This window comes from Dermacentor andersoni, chromosome 1, assembly GCF_023375885.2.
Source record: "Dermacentor andersoni chromosome 1, qqDerAnde1_hic_scaffold, whole genome shotgun sequence".
Classification (NCBI taxonomy): Eukaryota; Metazoa; Arthropoda; class Arachnida; order Ixodida; family Ixodidae; genus Dermacentor; species Dermacentor andersoni.
In genome coordinates this window covers 149,780,300-149,804,185 of record NC_092814.1, presented here as the reverse complement: position 1 = coordinate 149,804,185, position 23,886 = coordinate 149,780,300, and the positions used below count along the sequence as shown (strand labels likewise).

The following is a 23,886-nucleotide window of genomic DNA, read 5'->3' as shown; positions in this document are numbered from 1 at the left end:
AAATGAACTTTTGTGTCCTTTTTCTATGCATTACACTTTGCGTCGTTGAAAGCGTTGGTGGCGAGGCTAGGCACTCCTTCAAACCGTTGGCGGCGAGGCTACGCACTCGGCCAGCAAAGTGCGTTCCGTGAACGTACTCCGACTTGAGTGCACTCATCTGAGAGTACACTCCGCTGCGACGTTAAGATTTGGGAAAGTGCACTTAAAAACCGAGTGCACTCGCCGTAAGTGCACTTAACTTGCCTGCTTGACAGGGGTATAACATGACTGCTTGAGAAAGTGCGCTCAGCAGCAGCACAACAGCGGTTTATAAACATTCGGTCCTCCCTCGATCCCAAGGTGAGGGAAACGGCCGTCCCCTCATCGTAAACAAGTCGCCTCTCTGCGGGACGGCTTACACACACACTCACACACACACTTCTTTGCACGAGGTTCACGGTCCGGAGCCGACGTCAGACGGACTTCGTAGAACTCGGGGCTTACGTCAGGAAAGGCGCCTTTTATTCCCCGAGCTGACCGCCGCAGCGCGCAGCCAGGTGCCCATTGTCTTACGTCTTGAACGGCGCGTGGGAAGGAGCCTCGAACTACGTTCCCGCGAGCACTCCCCGCTCGCGGCAGACCAGGGTGGCGGTGGCGGGCTCAGTAACAAAGCCTCCTTCGTCGAACGTATTTAGTAGCAACGGCGACGAGGCTAGAGCGTAACGGTGGCGTTCCAAGAAAAAGTTGCCACCGCTGTCGCAACTGGCTGGCAAAAGTTGCACTTCAGCTGGCCGTTCTTAACAGCGTGCACGACTAACCGGATTTGGTGGCGCACTCTCTCGGAAAACTCCCAAGGTCAAATTCGAAAAGATGTTTTTGTTGTTGTAAAAACTAGACCCAGTTTTCCCAACACTTCAAGCAAAATTAAAACGAATATGGTTGAATTAATGTCATGTTCTTTTTTTATTGAGATAGCAATTATATGGACAGTCCAGGCACATTTCTGCCATCGCCGTGATATTCCGTATAAAGTCCAAGGGCGAAAACATCGTCCCCGCGCGCCGTATGCTGTATGTGCGAGTGAAAGCGTGAGAGGGTGAGCCGAAGATGGCGGCTTAATTGGCTTAATCTCGTGCGAGCAAGGGAGGAAAGTGAGGATGAAGCGCGCCGTCTTGTATCCCGCGCAAGGCACCGGGGGTAGGGGATGGAAGTGGGGGGGTGGGTTCTACTCCGGCGGCTGCTGCGTATGGCGCGGCCGCACGGGCCTTATCTTGAAAGCGATCTGCGATGGGAACAGAGTCTAGGTGCGACGAGGACTGATACCTTTGTGTGCGCTGTGTCCTCGCCGCTTAGTTCGCGTTTGAGCGAGGGGCAGCACGAAGGTCAATTTGCTCGCTGCAGCTGCCGCACTTCCTCACTCCAGCGTTTTCAGCGAGTATCCACGCTCATCGAGTGAGATATGTGTTCGTGTTTGCTTGTGCGCGCCTGGCACCATGCTTGTTTAGTTAGTAAGCGAATGTTTACAACTTCATACGGCCGATAAAACTATTATCCTTACTTCGTATAGCTGTCTACTAATTTGCTATCGCAACCAATGCACCGCCCTTCGGGCGAGACTGCGACTTTTTTTTCAATACTTGAAGCAAAACGTGCACTCTCGTACGACAGCTAAAGAAGGACATGTAGGTATGTAGGCGTCTATGCAGCAAAGAGCGCTATGACGTAGCCGGTCACCTTTTGTACCTCCGGATATATAGCTAAATGCAAGACGCGGCACCGTAATAATTATGCGCTAGTCGCTTCTGTTGTGTTCGCTAATCCCAGTGCAACGCACACACACATAAGAAAAAAAGCTGGAGGGGGAGGGGGGGGCGGAGGTCGTGCAAAGGACACAATGAGTGCAGGTATATACGACAGCTGGGTATGCGCGCCTGTCACCTGGCGTCTCTCCCTTGTTTGGCAGTATGTAAAAATGCGGCCCTTTTCGGGGATCAACGAGAGCGAGAAGCAGCCACTAACGACGCACGCCAACCTCCGCCTCGCGACAACTTCGAAAGCCGCGTCATCTCCTTCTCCCAACTCAGCGCGGCACATGAGCCAACACTGGCCAAATTACGAACGAGGCACACCACGGAAGAGAGCTAGAACCGCACGGGGAGGGAACGCGACGGGGGATGCGTCCTCTCCACCCCTTTTGTGACCGCGGCGGCGAAGCAGCAATTAATCTAATCTAATCTGCGCCTGTCCAAGCCGTCAGCGGGCGACGTCAGCCGCAGTCGACGACGGCAGCCGCGAGCGCCCGTCAGGGTGCGCGCCCTTCCTTGAGCTTGTCGCTTCACAAAAATGCTGGCGCGAACGCCCGTATAGCCAACGCGTCGCGCGAGTGAAATTCACTGGCTGATGGGCCAACAGCCCCTATCGGTTCCCTGGACGATCGCAGTTTGGTGGCGATTACGGGCAGATTAAAACTCGTTACACTGTACCCGCAGCTCCGGTCTCGCAGTGCAGGATCTCCCGAGTTGGAATTCCGTCAGCGCTAGCCGGATGTCAGCTTAAAGGGAGGCTAAACGCGTGAAACTCGAGCTGAAATTTCAAATAAATGCTTTTCGCAGTCACGCGCCTTTCGCTTTGCGAGGCTTCGACATGTAAAAGGATTGTTAATAAGGCAGCGAAGCGTGGCCGACTTCACGCCACACCGCAATGTACCGAATGAGTTCGTCTACTGTTCAGTTTACAGCGTATCTCGGGGTTAATCTAATTACGACTGCGACATATAGTAAAAAGAGTTCCTACTTTTACTGTAGTAGCTGTTCTGGGTTCTTCTGGCTTTGAATGTACCTGTTCCTACATCTTTTTAATGAGTGAAGAGCAACGTTGAAATGAAATAAACAAATAATTTGATGAAAACTCGCTCGATAGCAGTTCGTATACCACTGCATGTTTATCTGACGCTCATGGAGATCATTATTTTTCTACCATTGAGCATATACCATTGAGTATGGTGTTTTAACACATTTTCTAGAAGCCCCCAAAATTTCCCATTTTCCTGAAAACAGAACACACACTAATAAACCAGCTTATTAAATTTAATGTGAGCCGCTCAAGACGTCCAAAAAATTTCGCATCTCCTAGGCCCAGCCTAAGCATTTCATCTTGAGTCAGCGTTTTCTTGACTGGTTTTCTGTTGACATTCTATGTACCAACTTGGCCAAAAATTAGCTGCTACCCCATATAAAGCATTCATTATCACACAGTTTCATTTTTAATGTGGCAGTTTTTATCGTGTTCGTATTCTTCATATAAAGTCCAGCATTTTCGTTATAAAAAACAAAGCTATCCCCTAATTATCCGACAGCAGGATTCGAACCCCTGAGCGGACGGCATACACAGGTGTGACGCCTGTTACTTCTCTCCACCTTGCGGGTTTCCGCAGAACTACTACGTCAAACACAGGTGTGTGTATAACAAACTTCCTCAGCACCAATTGAATAATGACAACTGTACAAGTACTGGCAGCTTCTAGTTTTGTGAGTGAAGTGAAAGACTGCGCAACTGCGAGAGGAATTTAAAACAAAAAAATGAATGAACGGAGTACATCCGCGGTACACGCACGCCATCAATTCATACAGATCGCCTCACGTGACGCGATAAAAAACAAGGGCTCCGAGTATTAATACCGTTATTTAGGCCATTCAAGTAAAGCTCGCGCGTCGACTACTGCACCGTTATACTGTACGCGCAGTCGATTCCACTGAACGCTGTAGCATAAAAGTGCTAATCGCAATTAGCGTGCGCCGGGCGACCCTGAAATGTGGAACCACTCGACAGCGTGTTTGTGGGTGCGCACCGTAAGACCGATAACAGAGTGCATGAAGCAAAATTCAGCCTTCCGGGAGACGAAAGAAAACAATATTCTGCCTCTAATATCGAGCTTCTCGGAGGAGAAGCCGGGGCGCAATTGCCCGCATTTCTACCTTTTAGTGTGCGTGTATACAGTACCGTCCCTATACACGAGGGTTTCAATGTGCGCAACAGGGCACGCTGGGTTGGAATGCGTCATCCGAGGAACTCTGCCCGCGTTGCAGTCTCGGGGGGCTCTCTTCAATGATCTCGGAAAGCACCGTTCCCTAAAATGTAGTCTTCTTCCGTTATTTTCACAGACGATCTCATTCTGTCTATATATTGTGTCAATAAAAGCGGCACACTTTCTCTGTCCCCTCTCCGGTGACATCGAAACGCTTGCAGTCGTCGTCTCCCTGTTTGCGCGGTGCCCACCGGCAGTGACACGCGTCGTCTCTCACCGGAGCCCGATGACAAGGGTGCCGTTATTAGAGCTAACGCACTGACGAGTGGACCAGGCAGCACCAGGCTCCAATGGCACCCTCCGCGACGACCATCCTTCCGCGTGACGTGACGTCGCTCTACGCGCAAGCGCGTGGTGGCCACGCGCGAGAGATTAGCATCCCCTGGGGAGTCGCGGCCGCGACCGTAGAGGAGTGGTGGCGCGCCCGTTACGCAACACCGTCAGTATAAGGCCAAGCCGCAACCGGCTTGCTCGCCTGGCCTTTGCCTGGCTGTAGGGCGCGGCAGATCAGAGGGGAACTCGGCAAGCTCCTCTCTCGCCGTCTACGATACGCCCGCCGTAAAAGAGGAAGCCCACGATAGATAGCCTGCTCCGCTATGCGCAAGCGGAGCAGCAGAAAAGCAGCAACAAGCGCGCCAGGAGGGTGACGCAATTCGGTTCGCTCATTCTGGCGGCCGCTGTTCGCCTCCTTTCTCTCCCCGCTCCCCGCGCTGACTTAGTTCCGGGTTGTGTGCGTACGCGTAATTTTCACTCTCGGATGAAACGTGCGGCTGGATTTCGATCACGTTTCATTCCACTACAGGCGCGCAGCCGCTGCTGGGATGTTGGTGCGCTTGCAGTTGACGCTGCTCCTCGGGTTGGTTGGTGCCCGTGCAGCTCGTGTGCTGCGTGCCCCCTTCAGTTTGAGGCCACGTTCAACGCTTGCGGTCCCGTAACGTTCGGCACATCTGTACAGACCGCTACTCACTACGCTACACTTGAACACATTGATAAACAGCGGCGCTGCAAATTAGCTCTTGGCACGCCAGACGAACAACGCATGCAAGCGCGACTGTAGTTCGTAAATGGCCACGCACAAGGTTTACGTATTCTGGCCACGAACACCGCGCGACAGTGCAAACGTTTCCCAGCGCAGCGTGTGCTGCAGGTATTCGGCGGGGATGCACGGCACGAAGGCGTCGAGAGTTGCACGTCACAATGCAAATAAAACCAGAAGTGCACATAAACTGTACTCGGTTACGAGACCGAAATAACCGAAACTAAGGTCTCTCTATAATGAGACTGCTCAGACATTAACGGCAAGTTCCCAGCAGCGCGAAACTTGTGCAATTCGGGAGTCGCGCATGCAGTGCGCACGCATGCAGACAGTTACACTGGCGCTGCCATGAGTGGCTACGACACGCATCTCGGTTTTCGCTAGCTCGCCAGCGAGTAAGATGCAGTCCTAGAACTTACTATGGTGTGCTTACGAAATAGGAAGAGTTTTCACACCGTACACCGGTGCTGCACAAAACTAGTAAGCAAACACGACTGCTTTTTTTTTTTTTCGTTCCTAATCTGGCGCAGCAGCCGATACACGACTATGTTGCGCCCACGAAGCTACGCAAAACTGGACGATTACATAGAAAGCGAAGGAAAAGGCAGACCGGCACAGAGGTTTAGTTTGAGAACGCATACACGCGCACGCGCGATTGTTGGTGGGGCTATCAGCACGAGTCCATGAGAAATTTTCTTATTTTCTTCCTGTATATTGCAATTTGTGCCCACTTCTGCATGCTACAGCATCCACATTACACATTCTGGCAACTGAACGGCCCATTTGTACAGGTTGTCCTAGGTATCACGCACCAAGCTTTAGAAAAACACGAGTCATACTATGTGAATAAGACCAAGTGAATGTTGCTTAGAATATTGTTGAGAAACAGCCTGTAATTTATTTTAGTCCATGACGTCAATATATTTCAATAAGATGGACAAATGGGCTGGTTGGTTGATATTCATCTTCAGAGCTTTTTGAACAGCAACGAAAAGGGGAGACAAGGCGCTTCAAAAAGCAACTCGAGATCCATATAATTAATTAAAAGTAAGTATCTAAATTTTTAGTTGTGCTAATTGTCACGATATCACTTAAGCGGTCGTAGAGAATTATAGACACATCAATATGAGAGAGAGAGAGAGAGAGAGAGAGAGAGAGAGAGAGAGAAACATTAATGATATGCTGGAGAGGTCAGCTTGGCTCATCGCCTGGCATGCTACTCCAGGTACAAGTTGGAGGTACAAGGTACACCAAGGTACAGCAAAGTACAGCTAGGGAGGAGAGGTGGCCATAACCGCACGCGTGTTCTTTCCACGATGCGCGAACAGCTCTCGGCGATTATTACGTAGCAAGATCACGGAATTGCGCTGCCTTAGACGGCGAGCCTGTGATGACCACAGCCGTGGCTTCGTGGTCGAGTGCCCGGCTCGGCTGCGCGATGTCGTGGGTTCAAAACCACGTTGCCACCGGTTATCCGAATGGGCCCACACCTGACTTTCTTTAGAGGTGTATTGTCCTAGAGAAGGAGCTCACACCATGCCAATCACGTCGAACCCTATGGGCACAAGAGCATGAAAAAGGAGGTCTGGGCCGCTCCCATGCCACTCTCCAAACACACACACACACACACACACACAAACACACACACACACACGAGTAAGCAGACGAGTCTAGATACTTATTCATTTATTCGCCAATAAACGTTGCACAATACTGCCTTATATAATATTACATAAGGCTATATACCTTGGTGAAGAAATGCTTCGTTTCCGCAGATCAGTCCGCAAGAATATGTATGTATGTTCTGTTATTTTGTATGTATGAAAGACTGGCGACGCAGCCTTGCGGCTAATGACGCACTGTTTCTGCATTACATCCAAAGCGCAAGATATTAACTAACTGATCATGCTACTCATGTACAGTAAGGTTTCACGTAAAACGAATCTGGCTAAGTTACCAGTCCAAACAGCAGCATGTATTCCTTGAAACCAGCTCGTTGGTCAGCTGAGAACAGGTTTCCTGTACAGTAAATGAAGAACGGAATTAGGGAATGACCCAGGCAAGGTAAAACAGGGAAGCCATTTTAGTAAAACAGTTTTTCTTTGCAGTTTTTTTTTCTCTAAAGCGTAGCGTTTAAATACTCGGCGACGGAGGGGCAAATCACGATGAACACCATGGCTTGCAGGACGCAACACTAGGGACATATGCACCAGGTATTGTTATAATGAGTCGGAACTCGCAACTACGGAGTGGAGCAGCCACCAATTAACAGCACAGTGTCTGCACATATAGCGACGGCAGCAGAGCCCACGAAAGTGTAGTCACGAAGGCGTGCACAGCTCGGAGCATGAAAATGGTGCACTGCGCGGGAGATCGCATCCCTGTGTTCGTCAAGCAGGAAAAGGAATTACCCACAGGCGGTGCCAGCACAAACCAACGTTCAGAACGCACCCGACGCAGCGAGCGTCCGATGCCAGGCGCTCGGGTGCAAAGCGTTCATGCACCGAAAAAAAAAATAATGAAGAAAATTGTAACAAGCACAGAGCTAGCACACGAGCTCCACCTGGTGTGCGACAAAGCCCAATGGCGAGAGGGAGGGTCCCACATCTGTCCCTCCGAGCATCAATCGCGCAGGCACGGGCGGCTCCATCCCGGCCGAAGAAAGCCGCGCACTGCGGGGGGACCAAAGAAAAGGCACCGCTGGCGGAAAACGCATCGGGGCGAGCTCTCGGCCGGCCCCCTTCCCAGCCGCCGGCACGCAGCCCCGCGAGCGGTTGGGTCAACGGGCCGCCCTAGGAGAACAATTATCGGCGGACAGTGACGCGCTCGGAGAGCAGCAGAAAGGACAAGTTGGTGCGCCCGGCGAAGGACGCCGCTCTGCGGCACGCGACACAGCGGCCAAACGCGGGTCGGGCCGCTGGCATCCCCCGCGCACTGCTACAGCACGGTGCAGACAGGTGGCGGCCGCGCTGTTTTCTACATTACTGCCCCGCAGGTGCCATGGAGCGTTTCCTCCATACCACTGTTGGATGAACCGCATAGCCGCGGGCTCGCTATTAACTCGGATCACGCAGGCTCCGCCACGATGGCGAGCATTTTACGCGCGTGGGAGCTGAACGACGACGCCCAGCACAAGCGGTTGTACTACCACGTCTACGCAGCCGTCACTCGTGCGCAGCGAGCAACTAGATGCAGCATGTCAGAAAATGTTGTCATTCATCTGTCACGTGAGTTGTTGCATGGTGTGATGCATTAATGAAAACGCTCTCACAGAGTAAATCGTTCCATAAACACATATTATGTAAACGAACACATTAGGTGAACAAGCTTTGACATCGTGACGAGACAAAAAAAGAAAGGTCAGAAAAGCAAAAATAAAAGAAGAAATACCATACAGTACGAAATACAAATAAGTTTACCCAAACAACATGACGAGTGGGGAGAAAGATAGCAAGTGTTAGTTCGACGTTGGGCTAGTTGGTGTTGCACATTTGAAGGGATAACAGTGCGTAAGACGAGGACAAGTGAAAGAACGACAACACGAGCGCTGACTAACAACGTTATCTTTATTGCAACACGGCAACACATAGAAACCAGGTACAGCTTCCCCGCGTGCGCCTAGCATATCGTCAAGGATAAAATGCATCGATTGAAGTTTTTGTGCAGGAAGGAAGAATCATCAGTTTTAAAGGTGACTATTCCTCAGGAGCGATCTCGCAATGCGATTTCCTTTTTGCTTCAAGCTATCGAAGCCGTGCTCACGCACACATTGCCTCCGTTGTGAGTAGACTCACGCGCGTTTTATAGCCAAAGCACACGCTATTCACAACGGAGGCAATGTGTGCGCGAGCACGGCTTTAAACTTTAACAAAAGCCTTTTATCCCTGACGATATGCTCGGCGCATGCGGGGAAGCTTCTCCTGGTTTCTACGTGTTGCCTTGCTGCAACAAAGTTAACGTTGTTAGTCAGCGCTCGTGTTGTCGTTCTTTCACTTGTCCTCGTCTTACGCGCTGTTTATACCCCGTCCAAAAAAGTTGGTACATTACACGGGTTGTTTACATAAGTCTCGATCACGTTCATTGACAGTCTGATCTAGCCAACAATTCTATGATTCAATCACAGGGGGAAGGAACGATTGATTAAAAGCCTTTGTAGATCCATGCAGGTGTGGTACACTGACACAGTTGGAACGGTGGCTAGAAGACCGGGCCGGGGCTAACAGAAGTGTTCCTCGTAGATAAGGGAGAGCTGTAATAGAGGTTGTGGAAAAGACATAGCGGGCTGATTTTTCGGCGCAAAAGCAGAGCGGTGAGACCAAGGGCCGATTTGACATACGAGATACTGGTGCGACGATCATAACTATAAAGGAAACGAAGCGGGCCGCACAGGTTTCTTTTTTGTTCTTTTTTTGTTTTTGTGGATTCCGATGGATTAATTTGGTAAGCTTGATCGGGGGGACAAGATGACAGACGCGTATTCGAGAAAAATGTCCGCCCTAAGGTTTCATAAGCTAGATTGTGATCAGACGGTGGACGTAGTGAAAGTGATACACCCAAAGAATTGGCAAACCTCTCCGTCCAGCTGGTCGGGACTGATTTCCCTACACTGTTCGAACATCCCCTGTTCTGGCCCCTGAGAAGATAACGTCGAAGCATGCAGCCCTCTCTTATTTCAGAGGAATGTGGGCAGATTGATGCTGTGCGAATCAGTAGACGTGCGAGTGCTAAAAAAAAATAATAATAATTGTAAAAAAAGAAAAGAAGGCAGTTTCTTCTCACTTTTTTTTCCTTAAAAAGCATAAGGTCCAAATTTACCCATTAAAATGGAAAACATGGATGTAAATCGTGCAAAAATAAGGTTGGTGACACTTAGTGAGTCTAAGCATTCAGGTGACGCAAACGGCCTCTTTGATTTGGTTGCACTATATGCCCCAGTTCAGGAAGTGCAGCACTTTTGTCCTCGATCTTACAGTGCAGCGCGTTTGGATTCGTGCAAGGCAAGTCCTGCGCTCGTGAGTTCGCGGTTCTCCTGCACTCGCTACTTCGGAAGTGCAGGCATCCTGCAAGCTCTCGGTGGCAGACGACACGGCGCGCAGACGTCAATATCTGCCGCTGTGGCGACAACAGTTCCTAAAGCTTGTATAAGAATCTGAGGTACAAGTTCGATGCCTGAATAGGTGCGAGGGCCGTTTAGTAAAGTCATGTGACACGTTAAATTGCTTTCCATCGTAAAATTGCCTGACAAAAAAACAGCATCCACCTCCTCCATTCCGTTCTCACGACGTAGTACTATCAAGATATCGATTATTGCGATAACGAAAAGAAAATACCCTCCCTTTTGCTATATGCGATTTCGTCGAAACGGTTCACGACAGACCTGCACTAAGTTGATAGGAAATGGTGCCAGATTGCAGAAACATGTCCTCACAGGAGCCAGACTTTGGGCACAGTCACAAGGCAAAACATATGTCAAACCGCGAGGAGCCACGCCATTTCAAAAAAACGTCCCTAGAACGATGCGGCGACCACATCAGACGCTGCGACACGCCCCCACAGCACGCCGTGGCGCGACACAAGAGCAGACGCTCCGACACAATGCGCCAAACGCGCGAAATACGCAGAGCAGACGGCAAGGCTTTCTTCTACTCGTTACTTGAAATAAACGTGCTTCGCTAGTGCGGGTACTACACTTGAACTCTCTGAACTGGCACTGTACTCTCCAGCACTCTTACTGTACCGCAACGGAACTATAACGTAGAAAGTGCAGCCAAATTGAAGAGAACTATTATTTCGTTCGTGCGAACGACAAGGGTCAGGCGCTAACTCGCCAGTGAATTTTGTTAGAAGCCACGTGCGTACACATACGTGTAGACAAGAGCGGTGGTTGCGCGAGAGCTAAAGGAAGCGTACCATATAGGAGGGAGAAGGCACGTTTAAGTGACACCTAGGTACATTGTTGCAGAGCAAAGAAGGAATGTTTTTAGAAAGACTGCTATGATTTTGTTTCCATCGCTTGCTTTTCAAGATACGTGCGACCTCGTATGCGCGATGCAGTCTGCGCACCTTCACCTGTTTTCGTGTCTACACATACGCACGCCGTGCGGCGTCCAATAAAATTCAATTGCGAGCTAGCGCCTGTATCTTGTCCGTCTCACTGGCCCGTTTAAAGATGGCGCTTAATGTGCCACGCTAGAATGAACCCAAATATAGCGCTCAGCAACATAATCTATAGTTTTATTCAGTTTGTGAAACAGTTTCGATATTGGTGGTGCGCTGCATATCCACAGTTTGTTGCTCAGAGAGGCAATGTCGACATGCGTCGCTTGTCGAGGGTCACAATCCTATATTTTACGGATAAAAAACCACAACTAAGGCAGTCCTGGTAACTCTCTCATTCACGATGACCCAAAGAAACTGGCTTTGAAAGCTTCGTCAGACGCCTTGCTTATGTAGTCTGACGATGAACGTCTGAGTCTCGCTACGCAGAACAGCATTTGCCGTTGTCTTAACCTTGTGGGAAAGTGCACGTGAATCGAGAGATTGATAATTCTGCGCATTTTTGAAAAGCTACGCTTCTTGGCTTTCAAGAAAGCGCAATCGTAGATTTAATATGAGTTTCCACCACTGTGGCACGAAAGTGACTCACCCTTCAAGGTGGAGAACCTCAAGAGGCAGAACGTTATACTTAAGCGAAAAACCGCAACGTCAAGGTGACTAATTAGAAATATTCACGAACTAACTTTTTAATTGATCACTATAGGGCATACGTTGGAGCTGCGAAATTGAAGCCGTGCCGCAGTGAACTCGTGTCTGCCGTGCGAAAATCCTATGAACAGCGTCACTTTCGAGATAACCGCCTCCAAAATCCACTAAACAAATGGACTGGCGTTACAGTTAAGGTCATCCCGAACTGCTTGGCGCACGCTTTTGAGAAATTGCTCGCTGGTTTTAAGGCCGGATATCTCGAAATTGGTGCTAGGCTTACAATTTCAGCTAAGAAAACGTTGCTTCATCCTCCTACTTACTGCCTGACTTCAATTTCGTATTCGGATTTGTCAAGCAAGTAACGTCAGTGTCTTCCATAAATGCACCTGAAAATGCGGAAGAACGCAATGTGTCGCAGGCTCCTTTTTCTCTTTTTTCGTTTTTAATATGCTCGCTTTCAAAAAAAAAAAAAACAAACAAAAGACAGACATGTGGCATATTTGGAAATTGGCGCAGATTTGCTCCTTTGCGTTCTATGCTATAAAGTTTTTTTTTTTCTTCCTCATAATATCATCCTCCATAATAAAGCATAGACGCCATGCAAGCGATCTTATATACGCGCGACGGCGGCAAGCGACGCGATGGTGATGGCTGTCGCGTTCGCTCGTCGCCTACAAGTCGTACCCCATGCAAGCGACAACTCTGAGCGACGTCTTCCCGGTGTTACCTGTATGAGGGCAGCAATATATGCGTCGAAACAAGCGTGACCCGTGCTTTATTGATTTAAGTTGATGCGTTCTACTGAACAGAGCAGCATAAGTATTTCTGAAGGCCTTGAAGTAGCTTCTTATCCTTGCACGTATCAAAGTTTAGTCGTTTGCTCGTTCCGTGCGACAATCGGCAGTACTTGACTGACGTACTACATCCAACTCCGGCTTCGCGCTATTGGCTACTCGCTCATAGCACTTCCGGGCGACGAATTCTAGATTTCCATAACCGAGCGACAAGAACGAGCGATCTGTTCGCGCGACGGCCCGTTTCGTCGCTCGTCGCGCAGAAAATCGCTCTCATGGGGTTTATGCTCAATGTTCAATTTAAATGAAAAGTAATTTATTAGCGAGATTGATTTCAGCGTTAATCAAATGATAGGAAACAGGCGAACCGAGAGAATCAACAAGTACACGCAAGCAATATGTCTAGAAAAAACAGTGTACATACTGGTCGAGTGAGAAGACGGCGACAATTCAACAAAGTGGCGCTTTGGCGATGACACCTTCGCAAGTGGCGTCGCTGTGAGGCCAGGCACAGTAGACGCCACTACAGCAAAGGCGCGCTCATCTCGAGTGCACCGGCAATGGCCGGCCGCAGCACGCGTCTGCAGACACTTTGCAAGCCCTGCAGTTGGGACCTCGAACTTATCTTTTTAGGCTAAAGCTCGCACAGAGACTATCAGGTGAAAGTGGACGTTTCCTCCCCTGAATTTGTGGCAGCAGCCAGCGGGGGCACCCAGTTTATGGAGACAAATGAAACGCAACTCCCCTCGCATTAAATAAATCCCACAATCTCTCAGTCACAATAAGTCGCCATCCCTGCAGTGAAGGAAGGTTACACTTGCCGAGACAAGTGTCTTTGCAGACCGAGTTCACGTGTCAGTTAAACCCAATGTTCGGGTCAAAGAAAAGGTACAAGTTGTGCGAGCGTTTACGGAAAACAAAACAAAAAGAAGTAACGGCAGATAACAAACTTCTTTCTACGTCACAACACAAAGAAAACGACGCACTTACTACATTGTTTTATTTGTTCATCTTAATAAATGAATTCTGGGGTTCTCGCGTGCCAAAACCCCAATATGATTATAGAATTACCACCATATGGGGGGACTCCCGATGAAATTTGATCCCCCGGGGTGCTTTAGCGCGCACCTAAAGTCGAGTGGGCATGCGTTCTTGCATTTTGACCCCCATCGAAACGCGGCCACCGCGTTCGCGATCAAACCCGTAACCTCGAGCTCCTCTGCAACACCCCTGGGCTGTCGATTGGGTGCTGTCGAACGGGTGCTTGTACATCTTCAGTTCCGTTCCAAGTGACAGGAACTTTGCAGTAAATACAGCGAAAGTTTCATTTCCTACCCGAACACGCGCTACAGATCCAGTTTAAAAGAAAATTAAATTGTGGGGTTTTACGTGCCAAAACCACTTTCTGATTATGAGGCACGCCGTAGTGGGGGACTCCGGAAATTTCGACCACCAGGGGTTCTTTAACGTGCACCTAAGTCTAAGTACACGGGTGTTTTCGCATTTCGCCTGATCCAGTTTAGAGTAAACTATATACACTTACAGAAGATGTCGTAAATAAAATTAAATTCTGGGGCTTCTCGTGAGAAAAACGACGATCTAATTATGAGGCACGCAGGAGTTGGAGACCCCGGATTAATTTTGTCCACCTGGGGTTCTTTAAGGTGCACACAATGCACGGCACACGGGTGTTTGCATTTCGCTCTCATCGAAATGCGTCCCCCGCGTCCGGGATTTGCTCCCGCAACACCGCCGTAATGTAGTACCGTTGTTCGCCGGAAGTAGCAATGCAGATATTATGCAGCATCTAAGCAAGAACGTGTACGCATCGTTCATTCGTTGTACCGATGACTTCATGCAGTATATATATATATATATATATGTATATATACGTCATATTTGCGCGATGGAACGATCTTATTTTACATAAATTGTGTACAGACAAAACGCAAGTTACGCCGCGGTTGCTTAGTGGCTATGGTGTTGGGCTGCTGAGCAGGAGCTCGCGGGATCGAATCCCGACCACGGCAGCCGCATTTCGATGTGGACAAAATGCGAGAACACGCGTGTGCTTACATTTAGGTGTACGTTGAAGAACCCCAGGTGGTGCAAATTATTCCGGAGTCCCCCACTATGGCGTGCCTCGCAATCAAATCGTGGTTGTGGCCCGTACAGCCCCCCCCCCCCCCCCTTCTTTTTTTCACAACATAAGCGTTAGAGCTGGAGGAACAAAATAAAAAAATATAAAAACAGAGCGAAAAAAGAAAGAGGGGGAGACTGATCACTAGATCGCAAGCGTGAAATTGTAATTAAATTGAACTGGCCCCCTAGCGACAGCAACGTATTGCAAGCCTTACAGGCGCCGGATGCCGCAAGCGCGTGCTTCTACCAAGAGACCTTAGACGTGCTGAATCAAATTAGGAACGAAAAAAAAAGTCCACGTGCTTACTACCTGTTCATTGTGCCATACGTTGCAAGACTACGAATGATACCAACCCGCACCTTGCACAGGTTACACGAAAAAAAAAAAATGGCGACATGCGGCGTACTTAATTGACTTTCAAGCTGACACGGTTCTCATATGCGCTCATTACCCAGCCGCATACAAATGTTTCATTATGTGGATAGGTATTGCTTATGCGTGCTGTAAGGCAGAAACAAAGTAAACATTTTGATGGTTAGGAACGCGAGGGTGCCTTCGCAAAACCAAAACGATTGAGCACTCCTACGATGGATTAACAAAACACGCTCAAGAAAAAGTAAAAATAAAACAGCGATTCACGAATCAAACTAACTAAAGCTCGCTTCCCTCCTTTCATTATTTTCCTTTTTTTCTTTTTGGCCATGGTGTTCTGTCTGTTTATACGGCCGCGCCAGCATAACACAGCTGACGGCGCCGCGCGTTCATGTCGTCTGCTGCGCGCACGGAGCCGCCGGCGTATTAGTCCACGGTTTCGAAATGGACGGCCAAAGCTAACTTGGCCCGTCTGGTAAACCGACACGGAAACCGGCGTGAGCAGCGCTTGCTCAGCGCTGTCCAAGCAGTCCGTCTCGACTTTTGCTATTTCCCTGCCTGCTGAGCGAAATAAAGACAAAAGTAAAGGTTAATTTTATGTATGTTCCTCCTGTCACTGCCGGGCTTAGAAGTAAGTTAAACTGAGCCAGGGGTGGTCATATCGGACACAGTGAGAGAACAGACGGCTGTCCTACAGCTGGTAACTTTCCTTCATTCCCATTCTCACGATTTTGTTACTTCTCGTGCCTTAAAGATGCACGCGCTGGGAAATTGCTTTGCCGTCGCGGGAAATCAAACGAACCGCCTTACGTGCGATTGCCGCGTTGGGAAACAAGAAATCGAGCAGAAAAAGAAGGAAAAAAAGATAGCATCAAAATCAACCTCAGCAAGGCCATCAAGGCGAGACTGCCTTTTTTTTTTTTTTTTTTGCTTCAATTGTTTCCTTGGAGCATTTCAAAGGCTCCAACGCTCGCGCAGCCGGACATGCCGCAACGCTTATCGTTCTTAGTCACGATGCCGACAGCTACAGCTCGTGCAGGGTCATAAAGCGGTCAAATTTCCACTATAAAGAAATGGAAAAATAAATTTAACGAACAGTTATTCGGAGAAGGTAGCGTCGCAAACAAGAGCGCAACAGCTCTAAAACAATCACTCACCGTGAAAGTCGGCGTCTTCGTAGCCCGACGCACTGCCGCGGCCCGTGGATCCGTAGCGGGGCTCGGCCGAAGCGTCGTCGGCGAGCAGATTTTTCTCGGTCTTGGACACCGTAAACCGAGAAGTCATACTGCTAGTCGGTGTAGTCCGCACCCGTTAGTTGAGAACTTCTCGAGAGTTTGCAGTGTCTGCTTCCGTCGATGCTCGCAGCCCGGTCTCTTTCCGACTCTCCGCTCAAGCAGTCACACTCCGATGGCAAACACACACGCGCGCGCACACGCACACTACTCTCATACAATGCGCTGCGATGCGCTTGACGGCCCAGAGGCCGTACTTCCGAGTTCAGCACAGACGCAAACTTTCAGTCTGAAAGCCAGAAATCCTCTAATAGTTCAGTAAAGCTCGTCGGACACTACTCGTAAGCAGTAGAACAACTTTCCTTAGCGGCGCCGCAACTCCGCCGGGAGTTTTATTTGACTGACGCCGCCCACGAAACGATGCACGCTCCCGTGCTCCGTTCACCCGCTCACAAGCAACAGACCCAACAGACCTCGCACCTCTCTGTCATGGTACGTAAGTGCGGCGCGCCGCGCGCGGCCGATTCAGCGTTGGCTGCGCAGGGTCGCCAAAAGGCGGTGCGGCGCGTTCCGGAACTCTCCCCGGCAAATATGATTTGACGAAGCGCTATAATTTTCGATTACTCTGGTAATTATGAAGTTTATGGTCTATTTATAAAAGATTTACTGTATGAACAACATTATAATAAATATAGAACCGAAAGTTACGAACCAGAAGTCACACCAGGACACGCAAAGTCACAGCGCGTTCAGACGCCGCAAGAAAACGTTGTAAAACTGAAGTTCTAGTGAAAAACTGGTCGTCGACATCGTTCGTAGTTAGCTTTCTTGACGCCTGAGCTCTACGTTTACATTAATTTGTAGCGCCGTTCACTGATCTACAGGATTCATGATGAACAAGTTGGTCTACTGTAACAACTGTTTTGCGCAGCCATCGCGAACGCTAATGTTTTATGTCACAACATGCGCCCATGTGTACTGCCATACTTGTAAGGAAGATTGTGAGTATGAGTTGCATTTGTAATCATTTTAGTATCATCTGTTTTTAGCATGTCGCATGATTCTGAAGGTTTACTTTGCCGCTGGATTTCGCGCTTCTGCTTAGGCACTCGGAACTCGTGCAAGATGTGCGGTGCGACATGCACGACTGCTGCCTTGTCTCAAACCGTATGTACCACGTTCTGTTGTGCGTCGTCTGCGAAAAGGTGTTCTCACTGAGATGTTATTTCAGATGAGTCAGGATGTTCGGGAACTTTTCAAGGACCCTAAACACATTTTACAAAGAGCAATGATGGTATGATCATCGCAGTCACCCGTTATGGCAGCCTCAGCGCCTTTTACTTTAATGGATGTTTTTACCAGCACGGTGTCTTTTTCTTTCTCGCTCTTTTTTTTTTCACAGATCAGTGAATTCCAAGTGTCTCAACTCGTCAGGCTAGCGACGTGCCTGAGACAAGAGGTGAGAACATTTTTCCTTGTTGCAACAGTGCTTTATGCGCACAGGAAGCTTTTCCGGATGTCTTATTCGTCGACCAATGCCTGCCCAGTGACACCGGAACCGTGGGTCACTTAGAGGGCCCTACTTTCTCGGTAATTGGTTTCAGTTTATCGGACATGTTTACGGTCACGTCAACTTTCTTTCATCGCACGTGACAAGGGAAGCAACTGGGCTAGCTAGGGCAACACCACCGCCATGGCGAACACGGAGCGGCAGCAGCGCCGGGCGATGGTTGCTTGTGCTCTAGCAACCACGGTAATCAAATTTCTCGAAACGAGGAGCCACAGCGACGGACCACTGAGCAGGCATTGCAAAAGTGTTGACCATACGCTTATAGGGGCGCTAATGTGTGTCGTTCTATATGCTCAGGTATATAGCTAAAACTCGCTAACTGGGTAAAATGAAGTCACATACCTGTATAGTGTTTGCGTGCTTTCCGCAGGTACTTTCCTGCTTAGTTGCCCGTAGTAATATGCGGGGAATGAAAATGAACTGCCGTGGTGGCTCAACTGCTGAGCCGCTGTTCCGGAACGTTCAGCGCGGTCTTGTTTCATGTGCGTGGCCCGTGGTAGATGATATTTCGACTGGGGCAAGATGCCCCGCAGGAACAACCGAGCACTAAGATTAATGTTTTGGAAGATGAAATTCGAGGCGGCTGCAATAAATCCGAATACCTTCGCTTTGCACACTCATGGCCTGTTCTTTGGCGTAGAGGTAAGTTAACGCGACGAAATAAGGTAGTGTGAAGATAAAGTTAGAAGAAAAATATGTCTATCTCAGGAGTTTTAGCACAGAGTGCTGCAGTTATAGTCAGATTTAAAGAACCAGATAAAAATTGAATGCGTAATGAAATGAAATCTCAGGGCTATTTTTGAAGTGACGCAATAGAACAAAATGACTTTGCTTACGCTTTTTTCCTAGGTGCATCCAAGATGTTTGTGAATCACGCTGTTTTGTTGTTTTTATGATGCTTTTATTTTTATGTGTTTATTCACATTATTACTATTTGTATACAGTAAAGGACATTGGTTGTTCTTGCATCCAGAGAGTGCGTGTGTGTACAGGGTGTTTCACGTAACTTGTGCCAAGGATTTTAAAAGAATGTGGTTAGCCGCAGCTGAATGAAACCAACGGCATATGGTTTGCCGTCGTGTGGCGCTCCTTAGAGCATGTTTTATTTTCCACTTTATTAGTTAATTAGCCAACATGAATTATGCAAAACTTGTAATATTCACTTTAGGGCCAAGTGCGTTTCGTTGTGTTCTACAGAGGTTTCAGAAACGACCGATCCAATTTTCTGTGGCAATGTACATGCTGCGTGGGGATTTTCTACGGCGTTTAAAGAAAGCGAGTACATGTAAAAAAAAATAGAAAAGGAGAAGAAAAGAAAACGCGCGACGGGATGGTTGTAACAGGTTCGCAGAGCAACACTATATACAACAACAAAAAAAAGAGGTTTTGGTGTATATAGTGTTGCTCTGCGAACCTGTTACAACGGTCCCGTCGCGTTTCGTCTTCTCTTTTTTCCTTTCTTTTCTTTTTGCATGTACTGTTTATTCGTCACGAGTGCAAGATCCTCACAGCAACAGTGTGTGTCTTGGCAGTGGACATGCGCGTAGAGCCCGCTCCCCCCCCCCCCCTCCCTTATGCCATGTAACTATTTAAGCACAACGCCTTACCATGTCATGTATTCCCTAACGAAGGCCGGACCCCGGCCGAAACGTAGGAAATAAAGCATCGATTTTTTTTGTACGTGCGTCGTCGCCCTACAAGTGCATATATATATATAAAGGTTGCAAGTATGCAAATATAAAATATACTAATGCCACGTAGCTTTACCGAACCAAGGTAATGCTGTTTGCCGTCGCTTGGAGTTACTCAGATTATTTTGTTGCATTCCGCCTAATTAGATAATGAGTCTAAATTAATTTAGCAACTTCTTAACTATAAATGGATGAAAAGTGTCAAAGAGAAAATTGTACAGCAACACGAAAAACTCCCGATACAGCTTTCTGTTGCCCAATGCGTGCTACATAAAAGCGTTTTCCCGAGCCTGAAAGAAGCCCTGCGAATACACACTAAGTGCCTCGAGCGGGCAGTCGCGCGGCGATTTTGCGTGTATTCGCGGGCTTCTTTCACGCTCGGAAAAATACTTTTATGTATCACGCTTTTTTGTATCAACGATGAATGACACTTACTATAACCAAGCCGAGTCGGCTTAACTGCACCCTTTATCCTCCCCCTCAAAATAAAAATAAAGGATAACCATGCTTATTTTCTGCTAGCTGCCCACTGAATAACTGCTGTATACTCGTGAAAACGTGCCTTTGACTACAAACCCTGGTAACTGAAACACGCTCATTCACGTCCAGGTGAGCACGCTGAAAGCGAGCCACAAAAAGGCCACCGAGCTGGGGATCAAGTACAAGCAGTAAGTACCCGTTCATGTATGTCTGGACACATTAGAGAGTTTTAGAATAGGCGCCCCAATATTTTGGGGCCCCAAAGAGCTTTGCGGGTGTTAGCGTTGGGGCACGCAGGAGTGAAGAGTTTTAGAATAGGGCTTTGCGTTTGCAGATAGCGTCTTGCGCTGACAGCGCCACTTGAAAACGATTAAAAATAATTAAATAACATATACCATCTTATTATATGAATAGTAATTTTGACTTGCGTGTATTCGCGTTTAATTACAATTTATAGGTTATTCTTCAAGCAGCAAACAATTAGTTGTGCTTAGTTTGGAGCAACAAAACCAACTTTACGTGCCTTCACCAGCCAAGCTTAGCCGTGTTAGGCCTACGAGCCATAAAATCCACACTCGAATTCGGAATCAGCGGCGTCTAATGAATCAATCTTCATAACACATGCTAGTTGAGAGAGAGCGATAACTGCAGTCACTTCTCCTAGCTTGCGAACTTCACGCATTACCGCGAATCGAACCCAGTTTGGTGCTAGGTTAGAGCCGTCGCTTCGATGGGTGCCGCCATGTTTGTTGACGCAAAGCTTTTGGGAACGTTATTTGAGCTCCCGCTAAATCGGCGAAATAGCGTTCCCAACGCAAAACCCAAACGCAGTTTGCGTATCGCGCATGCACAGTGGCTTCGACGCTATTTCTTTGGGGCCCCAAAACGTTTGGGGCCCCTATTCTAAAACTCTCTATTGACGCGTTCTATGTAGGCCACGAGCAGTGGCCGTTGCGTCCGTGTTTTTTGCGCTTTGCCTGCCTTAAAACGAGAGGATCGCCAACCGAGAATGGCACTTGCCTATCAGATGTTTTGCGAATGCGGGCCCCGATACCGCGCAGCCCCGCCTTCGTACAATTCCGGTGTGCGCATCCGTGTGGGTTATTATTCCGACTATACTGATGTCATTGACTTGGACGGAGTCACCACTGTGATGCAACGAGGGCGTGATGCGTGGTTCGGTGTTTCTGTCATGTACTCGTAGCACGCATGGGCCCACGCGAGCGTAAGCAAGCACTGAACAGTGCCTGCGCACGGTGGGCCTAATGAAAAACCTATCATCTGAAAAGAAAAAGCTTCCTTAAAGTTTTCCCACGATGCTCTGCCCCGCTGAAAGAAAGCAGCCATCAAGAGAAAGCTTGAGAAACACCGATGACGCCTTCGTCCACCACAGCCGCGGTGGTGACAGATGCGGCGGTCGGGAAAACTCGGCCGACACGGTGCGTAGTATGCCCATAGGGAAAGAAATTGCATGTCTGCGAATTGTGGGGGAAGCTGCTAATCGTTCGCGCCGCGGACACGGTGGTGACGAAACAGTCCTGGTCTGGGGTCCTATTTTGTTACGAACCATTTCGTGTTTCATTCTTTTCGTCCATCGCAACGAGGGTCCCGGTCCCAGCGATAACGGTGGCGTCCGAGCCAATGACAATTGCCGGACAAGAAAAGAATGGAAAAAATGAAGCCGGATCCCGTTATGACACCGTCTCCACTTGAGGAACAGCGCGGGTGGGCGCGTGGAAGCTCGGCCGTCGACGCCGAGATGAGCCTGAAGCTATCTAAACTACTGGAGAGCACACAGACCGAGTGGGTGCTGATGAAGACGACCGCATCCGAAAAAAAGGCGCCTAGCGGATCGTCGATTCGACTGATCCACGGGGTTTGGCTACCAAAAAAGCAACACTGCAGCTAGAGAGACGCCTGTACACGTGGAGGGCTCAGGATTAACTTCCACCACCCGAGTTTTCTTAACGTGCAGCTAAATCCTATGAGTACGCGAGCGTTTTTGCGGCCACCGCGGCCGGTAATCGAACACGCGACCTCGTGCTCAGCAGCAGGACGCCATATAGCCACAGCGGCCGGTCGTCGCACTGTGCCACTACATAAGGTATGTGTTTCGTCGAGGACGGTAATCTGCGCCTTAAGAGGAAGCTTCAGCGCGGGCCACACTCCGACGCGGCCTATTCAAATACATGTAAAACGCAAAAAAAGAATGTTTTTCTGAGATAACCGCTGGACGAATATATTAATGAAATTTGTTGTATTTGAGAGAGAAAGTTCAATTCTAGTGGCTGTTTGAAGCGGAATTTCGATTTAGGGCCTGAATTTTGGTAAAAGGATTTTCAAAAATTCGAAAGTTCGAAAAAAATGGGGGCACGAAGTTCACAAACGAATAGCTTTGCATCAAAAACAGATATCGCGGTTCTGTCAACGGCATCCACTAGATCATTGAAAGTGGACAAATTCGATTTGTGAATTTATATGTTACGTGGAATAGTTACGTTGTGTACAAGGGTTCTGCAGAAGCTGTATTACTAAACACACATTACTAAACTTCTTGAGATTCATATGTAACATATCAATTTTGTCCGCTTTAGATGTACTATGAGATGCGATTCACAGAATTGTGATGTCATTTTTCATTGCTGAGTTACGGAGTTATAAACTTGATAGTTTCGTTTTCTGAAAATTTTCTATTTTTACCACTTTCTAATAAAAAAAAATGGCGATGTAAATCAAAAGTTCGAAACCAACAGTCACTAGAGTTTAAGTTTTTCTTTTAAATGCAACACACTTTGCCAAATTTGGTGCAGTGGTTGCTGTGAAAAACGAATTTATTTTTTGCATGTATTTAGATAGGAGCACCGGAACTAAAGCTTCCTCTTAACGCGAAGTTCAGATGTATAGTTTGGAACATCAGATGAGCTAACACTGTGAGAAATTAGGAGCTAGAACGTTTACGCGGAAATAAGTGGAATAAAAAGAAACGTAGACGAGCAAAATAACACTTGACCCACCCACGAAACATGACCAATAGCTCAAAATGAACTGTATTTTTCCGTTCAAGCACACGTCTGGCTTTAGCGGTTTTCACCAGCGAAGTGTTCCGCTGTTTTTCTTACTGGCTCCACTCCTTTACTGCGTCAACACCTTTCGAGGAATCGATCTATTTGATCGGTGCAGCAGATTCACGTCACCTACTGCATAGTATGAATACGACACTTTCAGTTTTAACTTCATTTGTGGCGTATAAATTGGGGGATTTTAAATGTTAAATGTAAGATATTTCCTATGCAACTTCTAACGCACACCACGCAATTTATTTATTTATTTATTTATTTATTTATTTAAAGTACGCTAAAAGCCTGATAGGAATTATAAAGGGGGGCACAACAATTAATGGAACAAGATAACACGATTTCTTAGCATGCACAACTTAGCAAGGATTTACATATTGCAACGGAACTGCAATGCGTCAGATGATAATGAAAAAAAGAACTTATGCAAATATTACTAAAAGTCGCGAGTTTAGAGTTTTAGAAAACACTTCGGATAGCTTGCAACTCGTTATGATGATACACGCGATGCCAGCCGGGAGCAGCAATAAATAGGACAAGGCGACACCCAATTACTTCGCATACACAACTAAACAAGAAAACAGACCAAATCGGTACGGCAGGAGATCTCGTATTGCCACGGAGCTGCAATATGTCTGGAGATGGTGAACATTTGTGGTAGTGTTGCTAACAACCGCACGTTTAGAGTTTTAGGAAGCATTCAAACTGTTTACAAAGGCGTAGTGG

General features: G+C 48.0%; 1 protein-coding gene and 1 long non-coding RNA gene across 3 annotated transcripts in view; one reads left to right on the top strand and one right to left on the bottom strand.

The window, feature by feature from the left end:
* Positions 1-6,768: 6,768 nt before the first annotated feature.
* On the bottom strand, positions 6,769-16,841 carry LOC126544880 (uncharacterized). The gene is made up of 2 exons (XR_007602247.3): positions 16,271-16,841; positions 6,769-7,118 (listed from the first exon to the last, which is right to left on the bottom strand). It is a non-coding gene; the product is annotated as an uncharacterized lncRNA (long non-coding RNA).
* A 235-nt stretch (positions 16,842-17,076) lies between these two features.
* The window catches only part of nenya, a 92,413-nt gene continuing 85,603 nt past the window's right edge, over positions 17,077-23,886 (top strand). For both annotated transcript variants that reach the window (XR_007602238.3, XM_050192376.2), the window contains exons 1-5: positions 17,077-17,346; positions 17,451-17,512; positions 17,577-17,639; positions 17,748-17,804; positions 20,216-20,274. Coding sequence is in view for 1 of the 2 variants with exons in the window: in XM_050192376.2 (XP_050048333.1) it covers positions 17,235-17,346; positions 17,451-17,512; positions 17,577-17,639; positions 17,748-17,804; positions 20,216-20,274 (353 nt within the window). In the remaining variant the exon portion in view is untranslated. The remainder of the gene's footprint in view (positions 17,347-17,450; positions 17,513-17,576; positions 17,640-17,747; positions 17,805-20,215; positions 20,275-23,886) is intronic.